Source organism: Salmo salar, chromosome 02 (genome assembly GCF_965601325.2).
Source record: "Salmo salar chromosome 02, fSalSal1, whole genome shotgun sequence".
Taxonomy (NCBI): Eukaryota; Metazoa; Chordata; class Actinopteri; order Salmoniformes; family Salmonidae; genus Salmo; species Salmo salar.
The window spans coordinates 23,435,001-23,458,421 of NC_138292.1; the positions used below are offsets into that span (position 1 = coordinate 23,435,001).

Below are 23,421 nucleotides of genomic sequence, written 5' to 3' on the forward strand. Positions count from 1 at the left end.
ACCAGTTAAATGACAATAGATAGTGTGTGTGTGTAGAGAGAGCTGCTATGGTACTCTGGAGAACAGATGACTCTGTATCAAGCAGCCATATTGCTTTGAAACTGACAGTATGAAGAGGCTAGCTGTGTTCCAATAGACAGGGCAGCTATATGGCTAGAAAGATGGTTAGACCATAGTCACTGTTAAGAGGATTCAAATATCCCCTACTTTCTCTTCCTCTCATCTGTCCTCTCTCATCTCTGATCCCTCTGTCCTCTCTCCTCCTCTCATATCTGATCCCTCTGTCCTCTCTTCTCCTCTCATATCTGATCCCTCTGTCCTCTCTCCTCCTCTCATATCTGATCCCTCTGTCCTCTCTCCTCCTCTCATATCTGATCCCTCTGTCCTCTCTTCTCCTCTCATATCTGATCCCTCTGTCCTCTCTTCTCCTCTCATATCTGATCCCTCTGTCCTCTCTCCTCCTCTCATATCTGATCCCTCTGTCCTCTCTTCTCCTCTCATATCTGATCCCTCTGTCCTCTCTCCTCCTCTCATATCTGATCCCTCTGTCCTCTCTCCTCCTCTCATATCTGATCCCTCTGTCCTCTCTTCTCCTCTCATATCTGATCCCTCTGTCCTCTCTTCTCCTCTCATATCTGATCCCTCTGTCATCTCTCCTCCTCTCATATCTGATCCCTCTGTCCTCTCTCCTCCTCTCATATCTGATCCCTCTGTCCTCTCTCCTCCTCTCATATCTGATCCCTCTGTCCTCTCTTCTCCTCTCATATCTGATCCCTCTGTCCTCTCTTCTCCTCTCATATCTGATCCCTCTGTCCTCTCTTCTCCTCTCATATCTGATCCCTCTGTCCTCTCTCCTCCTCTCATATCTGATCCCTCTGTCCTCTCTTCTCCTCTCATATCTGATCCCTCTGTCCTCTCTTCTCCTCTCATATCTGATCCCTCTGTCCTCTCTCCTCCTCTCATATCTGATCCCTCTGTCCTCTCTTCTCCTCTCATATCTGATCCCTCTGTCCTCTCTCCTCCTCTCATATCTGATCCCTCTGTCCTCTCTTCTCCTCTCATCTCTGATCCCTCTGTCCTCTCTTCTCCTCTCATATCTGATCCCTCTGTCCTCTCTCCTCCTCTCATATCTGATCCCTCTGTCCTCTCTCCTCCTCTCATATCTGATCCCTCTGTCCTCTCTTCTCCTCTCATCTCTGATCCCTCTGTCCTCTCTTCTCCTCTCATATCTGATCCCTCTGTCCTCTCTCCTCCTCTCATATCTGATCCCTCTGTCCTCTCTCCTCCTCTCATATCTGATCCCTCTGTCCTCTCTTCTCCTCTCATCTCTGATCCCTCTGTCCTCTCTTCTCCTCTCATATCTGATCCCTCTGTCCTCTCTCCTCCTCTCATATCTGATCCCTCTGTCCTCTCTCCTCCTCTCATATCTGATCCCTCTGTCCTCTCTTCTCCTCTCATATCTGATCCCTCTGTCCTCTCTTCTCCTCTCATATCTGATCCCTCTGTCCTCTCTCCTCCTCTCATATCTGATCCCTCTGTCCTCTCTCCTCCTCTCATATCTGATCCCTCTGTCCTCTCTCCTCCTCTCATATCTGATCCCTCTGTCCTCTCTCCTCCTCTCATATCTGATCCCTCTGTCCTCTCTTCTCCTCTCATCTCTGATCCCTCTGTCCTCTCTTCTCCTCTCATATCTGATCCCTCTGTCCTCTCTCCTCCTCTCATATCTGATCCCTCTGTCCTCTCTTCTCCTCTCATATCTGATCCCTCTGTCCTCTCTCCTCCTCTCATATCTGATCCCTCTGTCCTCTCTCCTCCTCTCATATCTGATCCCTCTGTCCTCTCTTCTCCTCTCATATCTGATCCCTCTGTCCTCTCTCCTCCTCTCATATCTGATCCCTCTGTCCTCTCTTCTCCTCTCATATCTGATCCCTCTGTCCTCTCTTCTCCTCTCATATCTGATCCCTCTGTCCTCTCTCCTCCTCTCATATCTGATCCCTCTGTCCTCTCTCCTCCTCTCATATCTGATCCCTCTGTCCTCTCTCCTCCTCTCATATCTGATCCCTCTGTCCTCTCTCCTCCTCTCATATCTGATCCCTCTGTCCTCTCTTCTCCTCTCATCTCTGATCCCTCTGTCCTCTCTTCTCCTCTCATATCTGATCCCTCTGTCCTCTCTCCTCCTCTCATATCTGATCCCTCTGTCCTCTCTTCTCCTCTCATATCTGATCCCTCTGTCCTCTCTTCTCCTCTCATATCTGATCCCTCTGTCCTCTCTTCTCCTCTCATATCTGATCCCTCTGTCCTCTCTCCTCCTCTCATATCTGATCCCTCTGTCATCTCTCCTCCTCTCATATCTGATCCCTCTGTCCTCTCTTCTCCTCTCATATCTGATCCCTCTGTCCTCTCTCCTCCTCTCATATCTGATCCCTCTGTCCTCTCTCCTCCTCTCATATCTGATCCCTCTGTCCTCTCTCCTCCTCTCATCTCTGATCCCTCTGTCCTCTCTCCTCCTCTCATATCTGATCCCTCTGTCCTCTCTCCTCCTCTCATCTCTGATCCCTCTGTCCTCTCTTCTCCTCTCATATCTGATCCCTCTGTCCTCTCTCCTCCTCTCATATCTGATCCCTCTGTCCTCTCTCCTCCTCTCATATCTGATCCCTCTGTCCTCTCTTCTCCTCTCATATCTGATCCCTCTGTCCTCTCTTCTCCTCTCATATCTGATCCCTCTGTCCTCTCTCCTCCTCTCATATCTGATCCCTCTGTCCTCTCTTCTCCTCTCATATCTGATCCCTCTGTCCTCTCTTCTCCTCTCATATCTGATCCCTCTGTCCTCTCTTCTCCTCTCATATCTGATCCCTCTGTCCTCTCTCCTCCTCTCATATCTGATCCCTCTGTCATCTCTCCTCCTCTCATATCTGATCCCTCTGTCCTCTCTTCTCCTCTCATATCTGATCCCTCTGTCCTCTCTCCTCCTCTCATATCTGATCCCTCTGTCCTCTCTCCTCCTCTCATATCTGATCCCTCTGTCCTCTCTCCTCCTCTCATCTCTGATCCCTCTGTCCTCTCTCCTCCTCTCATATCTGATCCCTCTGTCCTCTCTCCTCCTCTCATCTCTGATCCCTCTGTCCTCTCTTCTCCTCTCATATCTGATCCCTCTGTCCTCTCTCCTCCTCTCATATCTGATCCCTCTGTCCTCTCTCCTCCTCTCATATCTGATCCCTCTGTCCTCTCTTCTCCTCTCATATCTGATCCCTCTGTCCTCTCTTCTCCTCTCATATCTGATCCCTCTGTCCTCTCTCCTCCTCTCATATCTGATCCCTCTGTCCTCTCTCCTCTCTCCATCAACTCTGGGAATTCCACAGCACTGTCTTGATTACATTTTCCAGGAAATGACCCATCCCTCTGTTCTCCCTCTCCTCTCTTTCTTTCTTTCTCTCTTCTCATGCTCTCTCATCACTCTCTCGCTCTCCATTCCCCTCTCTCTCTCTGTGGTGTATGTCTACTTCTCTGTTTTGTCTGATCAGCCAGTTTAGTAATTTGTAATCGTGGGTGTAATCCCTGTCCTGCAATCTCACACACATACTGTATACACACAATCTCACACACATACTGTATACACACATACTGTATACACACAATCTCACACACATACAACAAATAATGCACCCATAAACCCATTGCATATTTTCCTGGAAGTCTCTCACTAAGTCTAAATCCACATGGTTATTGTTACATCTGATTATGAGCAGATAAAGGTTTTTAGGTGTGTGTGTGTGTGTGTGTGTGTGTGTGTGTGTGTGTGTGTGTGTGTGTGTGTGTGTGTGTGTGTGTGTGTGTGTGTGTGTGTGTGTGTGTGTGTGTGTGCACCCTTGTGTGGAGTGTGTCAGGGTTGGGGGGGGGGGCAGCTAAACACAAACCCTCAAAGAATCTTTCTTCTCTTTTGAAGTGAGTTCAAATGCTCTTCAAAGTGCTCCCTTACTCTGACTATGTGATGAGAGAGGGATGAAGAGAGGGAGGGGAGGAGATTGAGAGAGTGGGTAGAGTTGTGTAGGACCATGTGTCTCTCCTCTGTCAGAGATGGAGAGACATACTGCCTGACCTTAACAATGTTTTCAACAGAGCAGGCTTGTCCTGTCTCCCGCTCTGTCTCCATCACCCCCAGGGAAAGAGGGAGGGAAGAGGGGTGAACCGGTGGTAGATGTTAAAAGGGGAAGGATGGAAGAAGGGAATGCGATACAGAGGGAGGGGGGGAGAGAGAATCAGATCCAGTGTGATGGATGGATGGATGGATGGATGGATGGATGGATGGAGGGAGGGAGGGAGGGAGGGAGGGAGGGAGAGGGAGAGAGAGAGAGAGAGAGAGAGAGAGAGAGAGAGAGAGAGAGAGAGAGAGAGAGAGAGAGAGAGAGAGAGAGAGAGAGAGAGAGAGAGAGAGAGAGAGAGAGAGAGAGAGAGAGAGAGAGAGAGAGAGAGAGAGAGAGAGAGAGAGAGAGAGAGAGAGAGATCCAGTGTGATGAAGAGGAGAGAGGGAGAGACAGTAAAAGAGCTACAGTCTGCCTCCATACACAGACACCACAAGTCTGTCATTAGCATAATAAGAGTGGGAGGCTCCAGGTAAAATAACAGCCGTAGTAGATAATAACAGCTACTCTGACTGACTGGCTGACTGTCCCAGACCCATGCAGTCAGTCACCAGTACTGGAACACCACTAATCGTACTGTATTACCAGCAGTCCTAACCTCTTATCTCTCCCTCCTCTCCTCCTCTGAACACGCTAGATACAGACAGTACAGCTAGCTGTCAGTCCACTACACATCTCCTCTATATGCTGACCTAAGCAGCTATAAAACCATCCTTTCACACCCTTTAGTGGACTGACTGGAAGGGGATCCAGAGAGCAAGGGCACACAGTCACACACTGACTCTCCCTCTCTCTCTGTCTCACACACACACACACACACACACACACACACACACACACACACACACACACACACACACACACACACACACACACAATGACTCTCCCTCTCTCTCTGTCATTCAAACACACACAGACTCTCTCGCACACACACATTCACTCACTCACACACACAGTCAGTCAGAGCGGCGTTAGGTTGGCGAGGGGAGGGGCTGTGGGGTTAGTCAGAGTGGTGTTAGGTTGGTGAGGGGCTGTGGGGTTAGTCAGAGCAGTGTCAGGTTGGTGAGGGGCTGTGGGGTTAGTCAGAGCAGTGTTAGGTTGTTGAGGGGCTGTGGGGTTAGTCAGAGCAGTGTCAGGTTGGTGAGAGGCTGTGGGGTTAGTCAGAGCAGTGTTAGGTTGGTGAGGGGCTGTGGGGTTAGTCAGAGCAGTGTTAGGTTGGTGAGGGGCTGTGGGGTTAGTCAGAGCAGTGTTAGGTTGGTGAGGGGCTGTGGGGTTAGTCAGAGCAGGGTTAGGTTGGTGAGGGGCTGTGGGGTTAGTCAGAGCAGTGTTAGGTTGGTGAGGGGCTGTGGGGTTAGTCAGAGCAGTGTTAGGTTGGTGAGGGGCTGTGGGGTTAGTCAGAGCAGTGTCAGGTTGGTGAGGGGCTGTGGGGTTAGTCAGAGCAGTGTCAGGTTGGTGAGGGGCTGTGGGGTTAGTCAGAGCAGTGTCAGGTTGGTGAGGGGCTGTGGGGTTAGTCAGAGCAGGGTTAGGTTGGTGAGGGGCTGTGGGGTTAGTCAGAGCGGTGTTAGGTTGGTGAGGGGCTGTGGGGTTAGTCAGAGCAGTGTCAGGTTGGTGAGGGGCTGTGGGGTTAGTCAGAGCAGGGTTAGGTTGGTGAGGGGCTGTGGGGTTAGTCAGAGTGGCGTCAGGTTGGTGAGGGGCTGTGGGGTTAGTCAGAGCAGTGTTAGGTTGGTGAGGGGCTGTGGGGTTAGTCAGAGCAGTGTTAGGTTGGTGAGGGGCTGTGGGGTTAGTCAGAGCAGTGTTAGGTTGGTGAGGGGCTGTGGGGTTAGTCAGAGCAGCGTTAGGTTGGTGAGGGGCTGTGGGGTTAGTCAGAGCAGCGTTAGGTTGGTGAGGGGCTGTGGGGTTAGTCAGAGCAGCGTTAGGTTGGTGAGGGGCTGTGGGGTTAGTCAGAGCAGTGTTAGGTTGGTGAGGGGCTGTGGGGTTAGTCAGTGGCGTCAGGTTGGTGAGGGGCTGTGGGGTTAGTCAGAGCGGTGTTAGGTTTGTGAGGGGCTGTGGGGTTAGTCAGAGCGGTGTCAGGTTGGTGAGGGGCTGTGGGGTTAGTCAGAGCAGGGTTAGGTTGGTGAGGGGCTGTGGGGTTAGTCAGAGCAGTGTCAGGTTGGTGAGGGGCTGTGGGGTTAGTCAGAGCAGTGTCAGGTTGGTGAGGGGCTGTGGGGTTAGTCAGAGCAGGGTTAGGTTGGTGAGGGGCTGTGGGGTTAGTCAGAGTGGCGTCAGGTTGGTGAGGGGCTGTGGGGTTAGTCAGAGCAGTGTTAGGTTGGTGAGGGGCTGTGGGGTTAGTCAGAGCAGTGTTAGGTTGGTGAGGGGCTGTGGGGTTAGTCAGAGTGGTGTTAGGTTGGTGAGGGGCTGTGGGGTTAGTCAGAGCAGGGTTAGGTTGGTGAGGGGCTGTGGGGTTAGTCAGAGCAGTGTTAGGTTGGTGAGGGGCTGTGGGGTTAGTCAGTGGCGTCAGGTTGGTGAGGGGCTGTGGGGTTAGTCAGAGCAGTGTCAGGTTGGTGAGGGGCTGTGGGGTTAGTCGGAGCAGTGTTAGGTTGGTGAGGGGCTGTGGGGTTAGTCAGAGCAGTGTTAGGTTGGTGAGAGGCTGTGGGGTTAGTCAGAGCAGGGTTAGGTTGGTGAGGGGCTGTGGGGTTAGTCAGAGCAGGGTTAGGTTGGTGAGGGGCTGTGGGGTTAGTCAGAGCAGTGTCAGGTTGGTGAGGGGCTGTGGGGTTAGTCAGAGCAGTGTTAGGTTGGTGTGGGGTTAGTCAGAGCAGGGTTAGGTTGGTGAGGTGCTGTGGTGTTAGTCAGAGCAGTGTTAGGTTGGTGAGGGGCTGTGGGGTTAGTCAGAGCAGGGTTAGGTTGGTGAGGGGCTGTGGGGTTAGTCAGAGCAGGGTTAGGTTGGTGAGGGGCTGTGGGGTTAGTCAGAGCAGTGTCAGGTTGGTGAGGGGCTGTGGGGTTAGTCAGAGCAGTGTTAGGTTGGTGTGGGGTTAGTCAGAACAGGGTTAGGTTGGTGAGGGGCTGTGGGGTTAGTCAGAGCAGTGTCAGGTTGGTGAGGGGCTGTGGGGTTAGTCAGAGCAGTGTTAGGTTGGTGTGGGGTTAGTCAGAGCAGTGTTAGGTTGGTGTGGGGTTAGTCAGAACAGGGTTAGGTTGGTGAGGGGCTGTGGGGTTAGTCAGAGCAGTGTTAGGTTGGTGAGGGGCTGTGGGGTTAGTCAGAGCAGTGTTAGGTTGGTGAGGGGCTGTGGGGTTAGTCAGAGCAGTGTTAGGTTGGTGAGGGGCTGTGGGGTTAGTCAGAGCAGTGTTAGGTTGGTGAGGGGCTGTGGGGTTAGTCAGAGCAGTGTCAGGTTGGTGAGAGGCTGTGGGGTTAGTCAGAGCAGTGTCAGGTTGGTGAGGGGCTGTGGGGTTAGTCAGAGCAGGGTTAGGTTGGTGAGGGGCTGTGGGGTTAGTCAGAGCGGTGTTAGGTTGGTGAGGGGCTGTGGGGTTAGTCAGAGCAGTGTCAGGTTGGTGAGAGGCTGTGGGGTTAGTCAGAGCAGTGTTAGGTTGGTGAGGGGCTGTGGGGTTAGTCAGAGCAGTGTTAGGTTGTTGAGGGGCTGTGGGGTTAGTCAGAGCAGTGTCAGGTTGGTGAGGGGCTGTGGGGTTAGTCAGAGCAGTGTCAGGTTGGTGAGGGGCTGTGGGGTTAGTCAGAGCAGTGTTAGGTTGGTGAGGGGCTGTGGGGTTAGTCAGAGCAGTGTTAGGTTGTTGAGGGGCTGTGGGGTTAGTCAGAGCAGTGTCAGGTTGGTGAGGGGCTGTGGGGTTAGTCAGAGCAGTGTTAGGTTGGTGAGGGGCTGTGGGGTTAGTCAGAGTGGTGTTAGGTTGGTGAGGGGCTGTGGGGTTAGTCAGAGCGGTGTTAGGTTGGTGAGGGGCTGTGGGGTTAGTCAGAGCAGTGTCAGGTTGGTGAGGGGCTGTGGGGTTAGTCAGAGCAGTGTTAGGTTGGTGAGGGGCTGTGGGGTTAGTCAGAGCAGTGTCAGGTTGGTGAGGGGCTGTGGGGTTAGTCAGAGCAGTGTCAGGTTGGTGAGGGGCTGTGGGGTTATATAAAGGGATGTGAGATGGAAGAAGAAAAAGGAAAGATGTTGTATAACAGGACAAAGGTTATGGATGGAGACTTACAGGCACCCGGCCGCCCGCCATGGGAGAGTGAGAGAGAATGGCCATTACATAAACAGATCAAGCATGGGTGTATTATTGGTGGGTGTATATGAATGTTATATAAAGAGATGGACTAGGGCTGGGCTAACAGAGGGACAGGGGAGTGTGATTATTGGTGGGTGTAGATGAATGGTATATAAAGAGATGGACTAGGGCTGGGCTAACAGAGGGACAGGGGAGTGTGATTATTGGTGGGTGTAGATGAATGTTATATAAAGAGATGGACTAGGGCTGGGCTAACAGAGGGACAGGGGAGTGGGATTATTGGTGGGTGTAGATGAATGGTATATAAAGAGATGGACTAGGGCTGGGCTAACAGAGGGACAGGGGAGTGGGATTATTGGTGGGTGTAGATGAATGGTATATAAAGAGATGGACTAGGGCTGGGCTAACAGAGGGACAGGGGAGTGGGATTATTGGTGGGTGTAGATGAATGGTATATAAAGAGATGGACTAGGGCTGGGCTAACAGAGGGACAGGGGAGTGGGATTATTGGTGGGTGTATATGAATGGTATATAAAGAGATGGACTAGGGCTGGGCTAACAGAGGGACAGGGGAGTGTGATTATTGGTGGGTGTAGATGAATGGTATATAAAGAGATGGACTAGGGCTGGGCTAACAGAGGGACAGGGGAGTGGGATTATTGGTGGGTGTAGATGAATGGTATATAAAGAGATGGACTAGGGCTGGGCTAACAGAGGGACAGGGGAGTGGGATTATTGGTGGGTGTAGATGAATGGTATATAAAGAGATGGACTAGGGCTGGGCTAACAGAGGGACAGGGGAGTGGGATTATTGGTGGGTGTAGATGAATGGTATATAAAGAGATGGACTAGGGCTGGGCTAACAGAGGGACAGGGGAGTGGGATTATTGGTGGGTGTATATGAATGGTATATAAAGAGATGGACTAGGGCTGGGCTAACAGAGGGACAGGGGAGTGGGATTATTGGTGGGTGTATATGAATGGTATATAAAGAGATGGACTAGGGCTGGGCTAACAGAGGGACAGGGGAGTGTGTGACCAGTTGGTCTAGTAAAGCCCTGAATTAACTACTGTGCCTCTGATTTGGTCAGATGCCGATTCTCTCACACACACACACACACACACACACACACACACACACACACACACACACACACACACACACACACACACACACACACACACACACATCTCTCCTGGCTGCTTTGAGTGGACGTCACACAATACTAGTAAATAAGACCTTTCACTGGCTGTGTGTGGAGGGACATGACAGACCTGGGTTTATTGAAAAGAAACCATTTCCCTGTGTGTGGTCCCTTTTGAAGAGTTCCTGTATGACTGTGTGACATTGAGAAGCATGCTGCAGGTAGTAATGAGACCTAAAGGTCTGTGTGTAACCCCATGTTGGTCTGATTCCCCACCAGGTATTACTACAACAAGAGAATCCTCCACAAGACCAAAGGGAAGAGGTTCACCTACAAGTTCAACTTCAACAAACTGGTCCTGGTCAACTACCCTTTCATAGACATGGGTTCCACAGGTACCGCTCACTGTGTGTGTGTGTGTGTGTGTGTGTGTGTGTCACAGACATCACTAAATCCTTAAACACTGTGCTAATCCATATCATTACTCAGAGTGTATATTACTCCCCTCATCATTACTTCCCTCTCTCTCCTGTCTTCTAACAGGAAGTGGTGTTCCTCAGAGTGCTCCACCATTGCCTTCCGCAGCCGGAACTCATTTCCGCTTCCCACCGTCCACGCCATCCGACATGCTTTCGCCCAATGAGGACCTGCGTAGCCCAGGGGGCGTGTTCAGCGCCGTGGCTCGGCGCATGGCGCGCGGCTCGGTCAGCGACTGCAGCGATGGGACCTCCGTCAACTCTGAGATCGAGGACGGCAACGGGGGAGGAGGGGAGGAGAGGGGGGGAGAGAGAGGGCTGAGTGGGGGAGGAGGAGGAGGTCCAGGGGGAGGAGGAGGTCCAGGGGGAGGAGGAGGAGGAGGTCCAGGGGGAGGAGGAGGAGGAGGTCCAGGGGGAGGAGGAGGTCCAGGGGGAGGAGGAGGAGGAGGTCCAGGGGGAGGAGGAGGAGGAGGTCCTGGGGGAGGAGGAGGTCCTGGGGGAGGAGGAGGTCCTGGGGGAGGAGGTTACAGGAGTATGATCCACCCCCGTTTGTCCCATGAGTCTCTGTTCAGGATGTATGGTGGAGCAGGAAACCCCAACGCCCACCCAGGCTCCCGCGGCCCCCTGGGACACAGGGTCCACCCCGACAACCTGTCCCCCTTCCCCGTGTCCCCCCTGCCTGGCCCTGGGGGTGCAGGGCTCTTAGCCCCACCTCTGTCCCCAGCCCTGTCCTTGACGCCCTCCTCCCACCTGCCCTACACCCCGTCCCCCTCCCTCTCCCCCATGCTGGGCTCCCACTTCTCCTTCAACCCTGAGGAAATGAAGCGCTACCTGCAGGCCCACCACCAGAGTGTCTACAACTACCACCTCAGCCCCAGAGCCTTCCTCCACTACCCCAACGTCATCATTCCCCAGCCACACCGCCTCGCCCAGGACAAGAGAGAACTGGGCGAGAGGGGGGGAGCAGAGAGGGGGGGAGGAGGAGAGAGAGAAAGAGGAGAACGCTCAGGTCTGAATAGTCATCGACACCCATCACCCCTGTCCCAATCCCACTCTCCTCACCCTCACTCAGCTCACCCGCACTCAGCCCTACCCCACCCGCACTCAGCCCACCCCCACCCTCACTCGGCCCATTCCCACCCCCACCCCATCCACCACCCACTGCACCTGGGTGAGGAGCCACCTCACCTCTCGCCCTTCAAGTTCAAGCTGCAGCCTCCTCCATTGGGCCGGAAGCAGAGGGACGGTAGCCAGGGCCACCACCCCAGGCAGAGCTCACTGTCCTCGGGCTCAGGGTCCCTGTCGTCCTCCGGTCTGGGGTCCTCCCTGTCCTTCGGCAGTGACCTGAGCTCAGCCGGCGGGTCAGGACTCATCTCCAACTCCTCCTCCACCGGCTCCCTCAACAGCACTGGGCTGCCCAAGATCAAGGTGAGACCCACAAGGGGACATAGTCACTTTCAACTGTTTGACTGTATGTGTTGAGATCCTGCTGGTTAAACGTTTGTGACTGTGATATCGACACACTCTGTCTCTCTGTAGGTGGAGCCCATCTCAGACATTGAGTCAGAAGAGGAGGTGGAGGTGACTGACATCAGCGATGAAGACCCCGACGACCGGGGCGACGAGTACGACCTCTTCTCCCCCCGACACCCCCGGCCTCACCCCCACCACCCCAACGGGACCTCCTCCCACCCACACCCCCACGACGAGGACCTGGATGAGGATGTCTTCAAGGCCCCCGCGCCCCCTCCTCCAGGCCTGCTGCCCTTCTTCACCTCCCACCCCCACCGCGGACCTCCCACCCTGAAGAGTGAGCCGGCCGAGCCAGGCGACAACCCCCCCACCCAGTCCCCCGCCCAGGGGCAGACCAAGTGCATTCCCCTCAAGCTGCGCTTCAAACGGCGCTGGAGCGAAGACCAACGAATGGAGGCCATGGAAGAACAGGACGACAAGAAAGTACGAGGGGAGAAGGAGAGGGAAAGAGAGACAGAGAGGAATGGAGGGATGCAGGAGAACGGGGCTGGCAGCGCCCCCAGTCCCCCACCCCTGGGGGGGTATGAGTGTTCCCTCCCGTTGGCTCAGAGGGGGGTGAACCAAGACCTGCACCAGGCCACTGCCCAACTGTCACTGGAGAACAAGGACTGCTGATGCTGATCCACACACACATAGGGATACATACAAACACTAATGCTAGCAGAGTGGTTTAGGACAGTGGAAATGACTCCAGTAGTCCTCCTGCCACTCTGACACACAGACAGTTCTCTCCTAACTCAAACTAAACCTGGGTCTAATCAAACTCCAAACCCTGATATAGTCCACACCCTCCGCCCAAAGCCCTTACCTCCTACTGTAACCAGACCCCTCCCTCAGAGACTGTTGAAGAAAAGAGGGGAGAGGGGACTTATGGTCCAAGCAAACCCAGACTCAGTGACTTAAACCAGGGGAAGAACCAGAGGGGACGCTACTCTCTGCTTGTGTCTGGATGGAACCCCCAAGCCAGTTTCCTGTCCAGCCCACCGTCAGCCTCATATCCAGCCTCCAGCCCAGCACTGCCCCGCGTCTCCTGCCCCGCGTCTCCTGCCCCGCGTCTCCTGCCCCACATCTCCGGCCCCACATCTTTTGCCTCACCTTTCCTGCCTTATGGCCCCCCCTCTAGGGTTAGAGTCTTTCTCCTCAGGGGACCCCAACTCAGACAGCCCAGCCCCCCGGCTTTCCAGCCCTGCAGACATGGAGGATGAGATTTCTCCCATTTTATTTTTGTATAGAGATGAAGACGGGGCTTCTACAAGTGCCTGTACCTGTATCAAACACAGAGAGAGAGAGAGAGAAGACCGAGAGGAGGAAAGCATGGGTGTAAGAGTATGACCCTGAAGAAGGCACAGTGATGCCGAAACGTTGGTGATTTACCCAATAAGTGACCGGGAGTTTATACATAGTGTGCGACTCTCTCTATTATTTGTGTAATAGTATCCCCCCTGTTCTTACCCATAACAGACACACAGGAAAGTTGGGCTGCCGATTGGGGGCTGTGGGACCTAGTCGTGGTGAACTGGCAAAGACTCCTCCTGGCAACACTGGCCACTGCACTCAGGGACGCCACAGACACACACACACCAGCTGCTGGTGAAAAGGACAGTGAACAGGACTTTGGGACATGGAAGCTTTGCTCTTGGACTGCTACTGAAGGGTACTGCTATTCAACACACACGTTATTTCTCTATAACACTCCTCTGTCATCACTTTTGTACTTTCCTCTCTTTCTGTAATCTTTTCTCTCTCTCCTACTTCCTTCCCTTTCTTTTGTGGACCATGCCTGAAAGATCATGATCTAAATGAGAGAAGGGAGAGGGGGGAGGATAAATGGAGGGGGGAGGGAGCAGTGGCTCAGTTGTTAGATGACAGAGAGGAACAGCGAGGGGACCATTGGGAGGGGGAGAGAGCTCTCCTATGGAAAAGGAGAGTGAGGGGTCCAGTATCTTTTAACTGTTAGCTTAGCTTATCCTAGCTTAGCCTTGTCTATCCCATGGCTGGGCAGAAGCCAGGGCCACCTGCACAGAATCCTAGTTCACCAGCTCCACCCAAACCCCTTACTCCTGTTCTAACAACCATAGTCTCATAGTGTTAACTAAACCAGCAGAATACACACACAACACCGCATATGCAAGCACACTTGTAGACACACACCACACACACACACACACACACACACACATATACACACACACACACATATATACACACACACATATATATATATACACACACACACACACACACACACACACACACACACACTGCCTCTCTATGCCTTGTTTTATAGCGTGTTTTAAACTCTTTACAAGAGTCTTAGTAAAAAAAGATATATAAAACGAGAAAGTCCAACTGAGATATGCACACTCTTATAAACTATATATTTATACACTGAACAAAAATATAAACGCAACATGTAAAGTGTTGGTCCCATGTTACATGAGCTGAAATAAAAGATACCCATACATTTTCCATACACACAAAAAGCTTGTTTCTCTAACATTTTGTGCACACATTTGTTTACATCCCTGTTAGTGAGCATTTCTCCTTTGCCAAGATAATCCATCCAGCTGACAGGTGTGGCATATCAAGAAGCTGATTAAACGGCATGATCATTACAATTTAATTTTATTGATGGCAATTTGAATGCACAGAGATACCGTGATGAGATCCTGAGGCCCATTGTCGTGCCATTCATCTGCCGCCATCACCTCATGTTTCAGCATAATGCACTGCTCCATTTCGCAAGGATCTGTACACAGTTCCTGGAAGCTAAAAATGTCCCAGTTCTTCCATGGCCTGCATACTCACCAGACGTCACGTGTTGAGCATGTTTGGGATGCTCTGGATCAACGTCTTCGACAGCGTGTTCCAGTTCCCGCCAAGATCCAGCAACTTCGCCCAGCCATTGAAGAAGAGTGGGACAACATTCCACAGGCCACAATCAACAGCCTGAACAACTCTATGCTACCTTTTTTTTAAGGTATCTGTGACCAACAGATTAATATCTGTATTCCCAATCATGTGAAATCCCTAGATTAGGACCAAATTTATTTAAATTGACTGATTTCCTTCTATGAAATGTAACCCAGTAAAATCTTTGAAATCGTTGCATGTTGCGTTTTATATTTTTGCTCAGTATATATTATATATGAAATTCCAAACTGATATAAAAAACTAAAACAACATAGCATTTAATGAAATGACAGATTCAGGATGTTTTTGTAAGTGATTCGTTCTGGTAGGCGAGGGGAGAGAATACCCTGTTTCTCAGCGGGTAAACTTCATAAGGGGAAGGAGACAACGGGATGGGTAGGAGTACAAATGTTTGGTTATGACCAAGGGACAACAAACAACACAGGATAGACAGACAAAATTATGAAAATAATGAGAATCATGAAAGAACTGCATTGTAGTGAATATATGCAGCAGTTGTCATTTGAACATGACTATTCTATCTGCCATCACGGTCCGCTACTCCCCCTCAGCTTGTAGAAGGCCTGACCACCGTCACCTGTCCCCAGTCTCCCTCTGGGCTGGTCTCACCTTGATAGTGCACCTCTATGGGGACCTCACCTCACTAATGGACCTCACAACTCACCTCTGGGCCCCAGTGGGAGTGAATGAGCTCAGGGTTAGCCAGGCCTGGGGATTTTAGTCGATGAGAAATCCTGTCGTTTCTCAGCTCCACCCAGTTAGGCTGGTTATCTGAAGCGGACAGTTTACTAATGGTGACTGGACCGGCTATATTCCCAGCAGGTTGGTGGGGGTGGAGGCTGAGGTTAATGATTGCTGTACAGATAACAGTGGAGGCTGGAAAGATGACGTGAGACTACACCAGGAATACCCCGCCCACTATTTCAAACACATACACAGACTTCCATTTCCAAACCCCTCCCACACATTCTGCCCGCACTGTTTTGCTGCTTTGATGTTTTGACATCCTGGAGCGTTAGAGGTCTGGAGACTGGGCCAAACGGCCCTCTGATTGGCTCAGGGCAATCAAAGACTTGACCAACCAGTAAGAACTCTAGCAGGGGCCTCTGGGATGGCAGGCCTCCAGACTGGCAGGTGTGTGGCTGAGCAAGTCACAATCATCAGACTGCTGTTATTGTCCATCCTGGTGGTGGTGTTATATGTGACCACACACACACACACACACACACACACTCTCTCTCTCTCTGTCCCCCTCCCTCACCTCCACCTCACCCTGTGTCTATTGAAACTGACAGCTGCCTTATATACTCGTCATATCTAAGCAACAGACTGGGCATTATTCTGCTTGCTCTCTTTTTTCTCTGTTTCACTCTTCATCCCTCTTTCTCTCTATTGCCAGCATTGTCTGTCTACCTGACTTAACTGCAGTGTGATCTTTTATCAGGATGGTGTGGGATGGGAATACCCAGGTCTCATGTCTGAGTCGGCAGTCAGGAGAGGGCTAGAGAAAGTGTAGAAGGGTAACATTTCTTTAGCCAAGTTTAAAAATACCCTCAATGTTCTTTTCCTTTCTGATGTCGATATTGCTGTTTATTATTGTTATTATTATTGTTATTGTTATGGTTGGATTACTTACCTCCCCATCCTAATCATTATTAGTCCATGGTTGAGTTACTACTGCTTTAGGATTGTTGTGAACTGTACATCACTCTGTCATAGTGAGGTAGACCTCTCCTCCATGCTTCTGTTATGACCCCCTACCAGCTCCCCGCCCCCTCCTCAGTCTTTCATGTGGTTTTAACATTTGTAATATAAACTAAAAGTGTAATTAATTCTGAGAGGGGTTGTTATGGCGACAGAAGAGTTTGGCAGGGGGAGGATTTTATTGGGGAGGGAGGGTGGAGCGGCATTCGTATGATTATCTCTTGTCATGTATTGTCATTTCTATTTTACAATGTTACTTTCTCTCTTGCTCTTGTATATTTTTTCATTTGGGGATTGTTTCATTTAAAAGATTAAAAGATTTGTATTGTTTTACTGTGTAAAGGTCTCTTTCTCCCTCCCCTCTCTCCTCTCCCCCCTCTATGCGGTTATATAACACTCAGAGAGATGAGATTTAATACCATGATGTAACATTACATTTCTCTTTTATTCTTTTGTGTTTATTTTTCAAACTTGTAATTAAGCTGTAATCAGGGTTAATTAAAACTGGTTAAAAACCAATATCCTTGTCTGTTGTTTGTTTGTTTACGTCTGCTGGATGTTTATCAACAAATGCATGAATAAAATAGCGTTGTGGTGCCAGATGGGAAATTTCCAATCCATGGATGTTTATCAACAACAGATTAACCTCTGGTTCTCAGTCAGTCAGTCAGTACTAATCAATATTCTGTCTGACATTCCCAGCTCTCATCTCTAATTACATGACTGACAGGACAGGAAATTCACAACACCAAGACATTCCCATTATGAGACATTAATTGTAATTCTTCAAGGATCAATGGGTATAAATCATTGTTAGTAATTACCAGTGAACAGCATTATATCTTCCAGATTGTGCCTATAAACATGTAGATCTACCAAGTAGTGTCTAATTGATACTCCCCTGTGCTGGTGATCACTTCAGAATGTATATCCTACACAGTGTGTCAGTCCCTCCCTCCTTCCCTCCCTCCTTCCCTCCCTCCTTCCCTTCCTCCTTCCCTCCCTCCTTCCCTCCCTCCCCAGGACTGGACTGGAGACAGAACAGAGGGGACAGGCCAGCCTGGGCTTCAGCTCCACTGATGGAGAGTTGCAGAGTTCTCGCTATCTCTCAGCTTTATTTGCTCAGAGACGGTGATGAGGAAAAGCACTTTGTCCGTGGCGTTGCTGCCCACTCGTCCGCCTAATGCTCCCATACTGTACGTGGCTGTGGCACACATATACCTTTTAGCGTGACGTCGGTCACTCGTCTAAAGAGAAGACGCAAGGGCGGAGATTGAGAAGGATGGATGGCGTAATGGGAAGGAGAGATGGAGCCAATGGTAACATGTCACAAGTCTTCTGTCATTAAAGTAACTGTCCAGTGGAAATCTCACTTAAATATTCTGTTAACTCACAACTAAATAATGTTGTTGACTCATTCTATAGTTGTAATTGTGGCCAAAGCATAAATTGGAGAAAAAAACACTTCAAAAACCCCAACTCAAACTTATCTCAAACAGACCGTTTGCTATTTCCTCATAGAACACGATGTTATGTTGGTTCATTATGCTAAACAGTGGTCTGCTCGCGTTTATATTTTAAATGACTGTTAAAAAAAACATACTTCATTACTGTTTCCCTCATATTGTAATTAATTAAAGGTCCTATTTCATAGAAATCTGGAAACTCTGAACAGTTACTACATAAGGCTGCCATAACAATAATGTGATGTGTCATATACAGTCGTCAGATGGTCAGGTAGTGTAGTCTATTCTGTGTTGTCAGGTAGTGTAGTCTATTCTGTGTTGTCAGGTAGTGTAGTCTATTCTGTGTTGTCAGGTAGTGTAGTCTATTCTGTGTTGTCAGGTAGTGTAGTCTATTCTGTGTTGTCAGATTATCAGGTAGTGTAGTCTGTTCTGTGTTGTCAGGTAGTGTAGTCTATTCTGTGTTGTCAGATAGTCAGGTAGTGTAGTCTATTATGTGTTGTCAGATTATCAGGTAGTTTAGTATTTTCTGTGTTGTCAGATGGTCAGGTAGTGTAGTTTATTCTGTGTTGTCAGATGGTCAGGTAGTGTAGTCTATTCTGTGTTGTCAGATTATCAGGTAGTGTAGTCTATTCTGTGTTGTCAGATGGTCAGGTAGTGTAGTCTATTCTGTGTTGTCAGATGGTCAGGTAGTGTAGTTTATTCTGTGTTTATACTGTGTCCTGGTTTGGGCCCTACAACTTTAACCTGTCTACTGTAAGTCCTGGTTTGGGCCCTACAACTTTAACCTCAGTCTACTGTGTCCTGGTTTGGGCCCTACAACTTTAACCTCAGTCTACTGTGTCCTGGTTTGGGCCCTACAACTTTAACCTCAGTCTACTGTGTCCTGGTTTGGGCCCTACAACTTTAACCTCAGTCTACTGTGTCCTGGTTTGGGCCCTACAACTTTAACCTCAGTCTACTGTGTCCTGGTTTGGGCCCTACAACTTTAACCTCAGTCTACTGTGTCCTGGTTTGGGCCCTACAACTTTAACCTCAGTCTACTGTGTCCGGTTTGGGCCCTACAACTTTAACCTCAGTCTACTGTGTCCTGCTTTGGGCCCTACAACTTTAACCTCAGTCTACTATGTCCTGGTTTGGGCCCTACAACTTTAACCTCAGTCTACTGTAAGTCCTGGTTTGGGCCCTACAACTTTAATCTCAGTCAGGTCAGTGTTTCAGTAGTCACCCAGATGGGGAACCCAGGTGACAGGTGCAGTGATTTCCTGGGTTCTAGGTGCTTAACACACACACACAAACACACACACACACACACACACACAGATGTTCACTTCACATGGAGGAGAGAAGAGGGGAGACCACAGGAACCACGTCGCTCTCGCACCTGCACCACTTTGCCCGCTTGCTCTTATCCAGCGCATGCTTTCACGGAAACCTGCATGCCCCTACACACACACTCAGACACTCACACACTATGCATGCATTCATACAACCACACACATACCATATGCAGTATGCATATACACTCATTCCCAATCCTGTATGTTTACACACATACTTACAAACACATACAATGTGCAGACATACAATACACTGCCTGCACACACTCTGACATAGTGAGCAGCACAGTGCGCCTGGCTCCACCCCAGCCACATCCTCTCCTGTACAGAGAAGAGCTGCTCCACTGAACCACAACACAGACAGACACAACGGAGAAAATAAGTTTCTCACACCACCTCTGCTGATAGGTAGTTTCATCTACATTCACTACAAGGTTCAGTTCCAAATCAGTTGATGAACTTGACCCCAACTTCTTCATGTTTTATTTTATTGCATTAGTTAATTTATGTAAATGCGTTAGTTATATTGTACAACATCTAAAGGTGACGGAAGACATGAGAACTTGTACACTGTAAGAACAGGTACATATCTGTTTTTGATGTAATCGGTGTCATTATCAGAAGCATATCCCCCTCTGCTGTGTTAAATTAGTACTGCAGGCAAACACAAACTCCGTCAAACTGCACAAAAATGTACACATAATTATGCTAAAATGTCTTGACGAATACATTTTTGGATTCAAACTGTACAGGAGTGTTTTGGCCTACTGTACTTTGATAGCAGGTTATGGTTACAGACGTACAGTACCAAGGCCCTGCCACTACTTCAATTAACCCCTTCAGTAGTAATAAGCCTATGTCATCAAATAGCAGATCAACAGATTCATTCAAAGCAGTAACCTCAGCCATCCACACATCTTCACCCATATACCTAGCCTGGGTACCAGTCTTTTTAGCTACCATTCCACTCCTTGCCACTCCAGTCAAAGAAATATCTTTGGCAAATGAAAGGAGTGGCAAGGAGTGGAATGTAATAGCTGAACAGAGACTGCATCCAGGCTACCATAGGCCTACTGGTTCCCTCAAATTATCCCTCACTCATAAAGTTTGGAATGTGTCGACATAGGAACAGAGTCTCAGTGTTGACTCGTATATGACATGTATCCCTGCAACAGCTGAACGGTGTCCTGTTACTGTGTCAGTAATGCAGCCGACACACAGGGCCTACTGTACTGTATGTTATGGATCGGATGGCAGTTGGCCTCTTTTACCACCTCTGTTAGCGTTTAACGATGCTATTATGTTCCACTCGCAGTGTGCTGTCGTTTTTGTAGCCTTTCATCAATGTCATGTAGTGGTAGCAAATCACTGACAAACACTCTCCAGTCCAGTCCACCTTATAGGTTTAGTTTAGTAGGGGATAAAACATGTTTATTTTTTACTATTTGGAGATTTCTATTCTCTGAGTGAATAGAAAATGTTGTTTTTTGAAATGCGGCTGTTGTTCAATTAGTCGCAGTGCTCTCTCTGTGAGAGACTGTCACACACACACTCTCTCTCTCTAGACCATTGGATTAGTCTCTTTATCTATACATACTGTAGCCTTTCCTCATATCAACTGTAACTACAGTATCAGATTAGACAGGACAGACCAACCAACCAGGAGTGTGTTCGCTGTCTTTCTCAAACCCTTTAAAGTTTAACAGGGTTTTTACAGGGTTATTGATCAGACTAATGAGCTCTAATGGCCCTGGCTGTGTGGGGAGTGTTGTGTTGGGAGGGGTGTGGTTGGTTGGTTTGAGCGGAGAGAAGCTGTGGAGTTTGCTGTGTCTCCAGGAATAGGCTCAGTCTCTACTGACATGCAATATACACTATGAGCCTGACAGGAATGTTGTCCCTCTGTCGAAGGCTGAAGGTGCACAGTGTAGAAATAGAGCAAATAGATCTAAAAGAGCACACATCCACTTAAAGATGTGTGCTTTTTAAGGTTGCTGTGTGATGTTGGCTCTGTGTTGCATTTCTGTGGTAACTGGAGCCTCCTTGGCCCCGAGGATCCTCTTGCTATTGTGCAGACAAGCAGCATAGAAATTGGGTTTATAGAACGGATAAGTGAAGCGTGATTGCATTGCATAAGCAGTTTGGCAGGAACACAATGTTCTGTTTCTAAGGTAACCAGGGACCTGTAGCCCCAGGTATCCTCTCACATCAGGGGAGTTGGTTACCCAGGTGTGATAGGAGGCAGGAAATAGTTCACAGGAAACAGGTAACAGCTACAAGCCTTCCTTCAGTCCACCCTATAGAGAATGATAGAGGCCTCTAGTGGCCAAAAGGATGTATTAGTATGGGCAGCTCCATTGAGTGCTTCCACCATTTGAATGTAGTCAACTGGGTGGGACTTCCAACTTCATTGGCTGATACCTCCTGATGACCAGGTTGGAATCATGTCAGGTCATTAGGAGGGATAAGCCAATCGTGAAGAAGAAATTTGACCACTTTAGCCTCAATGGTGCTGCCCATGCTGTCACAGACACTGTAATGGCACAGATACAAAGATGAGTCCACCCACACCTCAATTCCTGTGGCTCAAAAGATGTTTCCTTTCTTGGGAAATGTACCGCTAATCCTCTTCCTTGTATCTCTCCCTAGGCCTGAAAACATTGTTGTTGTTTTTCTTTTACCTGGAAACCTTGTTAATGGCTGTGATGTCATTGGTGTTGGGTCAGGGGCCAGGAATTAGAGGTTAGAGGTCAGGGGTTATGCTACTGTGAGTGTCTGCGGTATTACAAGAGCCAGAGCTGTCAGACATTCCATCGGTCTGCCTGTGCAGTGTGGGTTGCTGCTAGGTGTGAGGAGGTGGGGTGTTGGTTGGGGGTAACCTTAGCATTTAAGTGTTTTACTGTATTATGTTCTAATATTATATGAACTCTGTGGGAGCATACAAACAGTGAAATACACTAATTACATACAGAGAGATTAATTTACCAATACCGTTATGCTTCACTGTATAGTCATAGTACATTTTCAGATACTACATACTTGGTTCTTGAACTCTCCATCGGTGAGAACATTGATGATGTGTTCTGTCTGTATCCAATGGAACATCTCATGTAAACTAGCCTGTGGGAAATACCAGTGACAGTGGGAGCTGGAGATGGTTTAAAAGGGCATAGCTGTTGGATGGCTTGTCACAACTATGAGGTTACAAGGTTAGGCTCTTGACATTTACTGGTCAAAGGTTGTTTGTTTAGGCCTCCTGGTTAAGAGGCAGGCCGTGTATACTGCGACGAAAGAAACTAACTAAAACAAAGAAAGAAAAACTGAAAGGAGTATAGCTAGTGTGATTCATTCAGGCCAGCCTGAATCCACAATAAAAAGTGCTCTTCTATCCTACCTTATATGGGCCTGCCAATTATTCCAACTTTCAGTACAAATAATGTTAGTCCTCTAGTGTAGTGAATGTATGTAGCCACCTCCACATTCATTTCAGTTTACACTGAATGGCTGAATAGGGATTTGTCCTTCTCTCTCTATTTGCTTCATACCACAGTATTATTATCTCCTCTCACCCCCCCCCCCCCCCCCAGGACCCAAAGCTCAGCAGGGGGGTTGAGTCTCTCTGACATCTGATTGACAGGTCAGTGATGGGGGTATAGAAAGGGGCTGTTGCTGGGGTGAGGGGTCAAGGTCAAAGGTCAGAATCCTGCTGAGAGAGGGAGAGACTTGCTAACGAGGGAAACATCGCACAGCTATGTCGTCATCCACACTGCTCAGGTCTCTCTCTCTATTTCAGTCAATGAACTGTTGACACGTGGCAGGGGAAGAGGAAACTTATGTTTGATTACTAACAAGAGTGAATTAATCTATTGATTGGAATTAATTTACATGCTAATTACCATGTAAATACACAGTGGGACCACATTTATATTCAACTTTTTTTCTGAAACAGTTTGGGTCCTCAATGGTTTAAATACATTACAAACTGAAACAGATCTGAAACAGTCTCAATTGCTTTTTGTAATAATATAACTACATTCAAACTATACATTACTGCATATTTTCATATAATCTACCTGGTATTTCCAGAAACTAATAAGAAAGCTAGAGAATGCTATGTCTGCGGTGGAGTTCGTATAGCCAAATACTGCTCCCCTTACAGCAGCACTAGAAGTTAACTCATTCTCCAGAGATGGAAAGTAACTAATCAGCAACTGACAGAGACACAGACAGACAGACCAAAACGTTTTTAGAGATTACTGCATTATTTCACATTGCAGTGTTGTCTGTTAACCGCTAGGTGTCTCCCTTCCTGCTCCTTTCTACCTCCTCTCACACACTGACACACACGCGCATGCTAACACAATCTGCCTCTTTTTTACCTACTGGTGTGTCTCAGATTTTTGTGTTGTTTTTTTAATCAACATGTATTATTTTGTATAAACAGAGATTCTACTATTTTCATCTTTCTTTAATCGTTTTCCATATGGCATGTGAGGGAACAC

The 23,421-nt window shown here is 48.9% G+C and overlaps 1 protein-coding gene across 2 annotated transcripts in view; it reads left to right on the plus strand.

The window, feature by feature from the left end:
* The window catches only part of LOC123728631 (ETS domain-containing transcription factor ERF), a 96,920-nt gene extending 80,282 nt beyond the window's left edge, over positions 1-16,638 (plus strand). For both annotated transcript variants that reach the window (XM_082961007.1, XM_082961008.1), the window contains exons 3-5: positions 9,752-9,867; positions 10,016-11,376; positions 11,488-16,638. In XM_082961007.1, the coding sequence (XP_082817133.1) occupies positions 9,752-9,867; positions 10,016-11,376; positions 11,488-12,096 (2,086 nt within the window). In that variant the 3' untranslated portion in view covers positions 12,097-16,638. The remainder of the gene's footprint in view (positions 1-9,751; positions 9,868-10,015; positions 11,377-11,487) is intronic.
* Positions 16,639-23,421: the final 6,783 nt, after the last annotated feature.